This window comes from Octopus bimaculoides, chromosome 3 (genome assembly GCF_001194135.2).
Source record: "Octopus bimaculoides isolate UCB-OBI-ISO-001 chromosome 3, ASM119413v2, whole genome shotgun sequence".
Lineage (NCBI taxonomy): Eukaryota > Metazoa > Mollusca > Cephalopoda > Octopoda > Octopodidae > Octopus > Octopus bimaculoides.
The window spans coordinates 17,340,155-17,343,588 of record NC_068983.1 but is presented as its reverse complement, the minus strand read 5'-3'; the positions used below and the strand labels follow the sequence as shown (position 1 = coordinate 17,343,588).

General features: G+C 38.1%; 1 protein-coding gene across 1 annotated transcript in view; it reads left to right on the top strand.

Moving 5' to 3' along the window:
* LOC106874995 (arrestin domain-containing protein 3) overlaps positions 1–3,434 on the top strand; it is a 46,929-nt gene that overhangs the window by 39,239 nt on the left and 4,256 nt on the right. Inside the window, exons 3-5 of the mRNA XM_014922934.2 lie at positions 124–365; positions 982–1,164; positions 2,855–3,037. Of these exons, the coding sequence (XP_014778420.1) occupies positions 124–365; positions 982–1,164; positions 2,855–3,037 (608 nt within the window). The remainder of the gene's footprint in view (positions 1–123; positions 366–981; positions 1,165–2,854; positions 3,038–3,434) is intronic.

The following is a 3,434-nucleotide window of genomic DNA, read 5'->3' as shown; positions in this document are numbered from 1 at the left end:
TATATATATATATATATATATATATATATATATATATATATATGTGTGTGTGTGTGTGTGTATGTGTATTCATATATATATATATATATATGATGAAATGTAATTATATTGTTATATTGGCAGGTTCCACTATTCCTGATGGCTTGACTCAGACAGATGAAGAATGGCAATTAGATGCTGGAACACATACATTCCCATTTGAGTTTTTACTTCCAAATGTACCATCTTCTTTCCGAGGGAACCGTGGCTATGTCAGCCATTCAGCAAAAGCGATAATTAAACGGCCAGGAAAATCTGACTTCCGGCTTGAAAAAGATTTCAATGTGATAAAACCACTTGACCTCAATACTCTTCCAAAAGCAAATGTAAGTTAAAGAGAATCCTATTTCCTTTATCTAGGTTTCCCCTTTTCAGTTTGCTTTATGATAATTACCAGGGTACCATGCAGCATGGCTTTTGAATATGTATGTGTGTGTGTGTGTGTGTGTGTGTGTGTGTGTGTATATATATATATATATATATATATATATATTACTTGTTTCAGCCATGCGGCTGCAGTCATGCTGGAACACCAATGTATGTATATATATATCTGTGTGTGTGTGTGTATATATATACATACACACATATACATACATATATATAATATATATATAAGATTGCTTGGAGATACATGACGGATTTTATAAATATACCTACTTAAAGTATCCTAAGAGCATGAAACTATTATTAGCTCTCTTGGTATGTGTATTAAACTGATATACATTTATGGAGGTGCATGGCCTAGTGGTTAGGCTGTTGCACTCATGATCACTAGATCATGGGTTCAATTCCCAGACCGGGCAGCGTATTGTGTTCTTGAGCAAAACACTTCATTTCATGTTGCTTCAGTTTCCTTTTCAGTTGGGGTGGAATGATAACCTACTTGCTTTTCATTCTTATTATTATGGTAAAATAACATCTGTTGGAATTGTGTTGCAGGAAAGTGTGAAAAACCAAATTATTAAACAGCCCAACATATTCTGCTGTCGTTCAGGACCGGTCACAGCCTTCCTTGGGGTTGACAAACTAGGTTACTCCCCAGGTGAACTAATAGGATTAAATGTTGAGATATCAAACCATTCAGAAAAAGAAGTACTTGGTTCCAATGTAAAGTTATACATGGTAAGCTGTACAGTTTTTAATAATTCTGGCACTTTCTGATTTAATTGTTTTATGCATTACATATATATATTAATAATGAGAAATACTTCACAGATGGAGATTTTATATTTTTATTAATGCATTGCTACATAGGTTTCAGTATGACATGTATTTTTATAGGACCTCACCATATCCATAAGATATTATTATATCATCATCATCATCATCATTTAACATCCACTTTCCATGCTAGCATGGGTTGGACGATTTGACTGAGGACTGGCGAAGCGGATATCTACACCAGACTCCAATCTGGTCTGGCAGAGTTTCTACAGCTGGATGCCCTTCCTAACGCCAACCACTCCGAGAGTGTAGTGGGTACTTTTTATGTGCCACTGGCATGAGGGCCAGTCCGGCGGTACTGGCAACAGCCACGCTCAAATGGTGTTTTTTTACGTGCCACCTGCACAGGAGTCAGTTCAATGTTTTTTCCACATGCCACTGGCACGAGTGCCAGTAAGGCAAAGCTGGAAGCGATCTCGCTCAAATGGTGCTTTTTACGTGCCACCGGCATGGAAGCGAGACCACTGCTCTGGCAGTGATCCTGCTCGGATGGTGCAGTTAGCGCTCCACTGGCACGGGTGCCAGTCGTCGAATTTGGTTCAGTTTCGATCTCACTTACCCCAACAGGTCTTCGCAAGCTGAGTTTAGTGTCTAATGAAGGAAGGTTGGCATGGATGCCAGTCAACGAACTGTAAAATTGTAAGTGGTATTCAGTCAAGTGTGTGCAGACAGGAAGACAAGAAGAATAAAAGAACTAAAGGCGGTGAGCTGCGAGAATCGTTACCGCGTCGGGTGAAATGCTTAGCGGTATTTTGTCTGCTGCTATGTTCTGAGTTCAAATTCCGCCGAGGTCAACTTTGCCTTTCATCCTTGCGGGGTCAATTAAATAAGTACCATTTATTTGGCGTTAGGAAGAGCATCCAGCTGTAGAAACTCTGCCAAATTAGATTGGAGCCTGGTGTTGCCATCCGGTTTCACCAGTCCTCAGTCAAATCGTCCAACCCATGCTAGCATGGAAAGCGGACGTTAAACGATGATGATATGCACTGGGATCGATATAATCGACTTAATCCCTTTGTCTGTTCTTGTTTGTCCCCCCTGTGTGTAACCCCTTGTGGGCAGTAAAGACATAAGAAAAATAAAAGAACTGGGGAACTCAAGGAAGAGAGAAAGAAACAGAAAAAGAGTTAAGTTCGTATATTAAGGATCCGACATATTTAGTTGACATGGGACTAGAACACCCACCCCACTACTGTGTTTCTCAAATGAATAGATAAATGTCATAAATAAAATGGTGAGTAAAAGTTTACTTTTATCATTATCAGTTTTGGTTTTTAACTTGGTGCCATCTGAATAAAATAATTCAGATGACAAACCCAGGATCTCATGGTTACAAAGCAACCTTTCAAACCACTGAGCCATGCTTGAATGTTTTGGGTGTTTAAGGTGGCAAACTGGCAGAATGCTTCACAGCAGTTCATCTGTCTTTATGTTCTGAGTTCAACTGCCACTGGGATTTGACTTTACCTTTCATCCTTTCAAGGTCAATGTAATCAAACTACCCCACCATCAAAATTACTGGTCTTGTGCCAAAATTTGAAATCAATTAATACAGTGTTATTTCTTAGCCATTTTTATATCATTGCAGCATGTTTTGTACCATGGAAAACTAACACAAGGGACTGAAGTTCAAACCTTGTCTTGTGTGAATCATCCTAGTATTCCACCTGGTGAAACAGATGTGTGGAGTGGTGATACGATGCTGGTACCTCCTTTGTCACCCTCAAATCTGGAAGGTTGTAATGTGATTGACATCAAATACTTTTTAGTGGTAACATCAAGTTTCTATCATTATTTATTTCCTGTTGTTATATTATCATTATTATTATTATTATTATTATTACTATTATTATTTCTTCAAATTTTCTTCCATTTCTCGCCGAGTGTTTTCCGTACACCTAGGGCAGAGAAACTCGTTGTATGCATTCCCAGTTTACACATGCAAATTCACAGGCAAAATATGTATTTAAAAAAATAAATAAATAAATAAATAAAATTCATGAATAGATGTGGATGTTGTTTTCACAGCGATAATGCTCTTCTCAGTACATGAGTCGTTCCAGTTAACACGATTTTTTGCACTTCCTGTAGGGATGGTAAGCCTGGTATCATTTTCAAATAGGTTTCAGTGCCTTTTTTTATCATTCCTAGAGATCCTACAATCACTG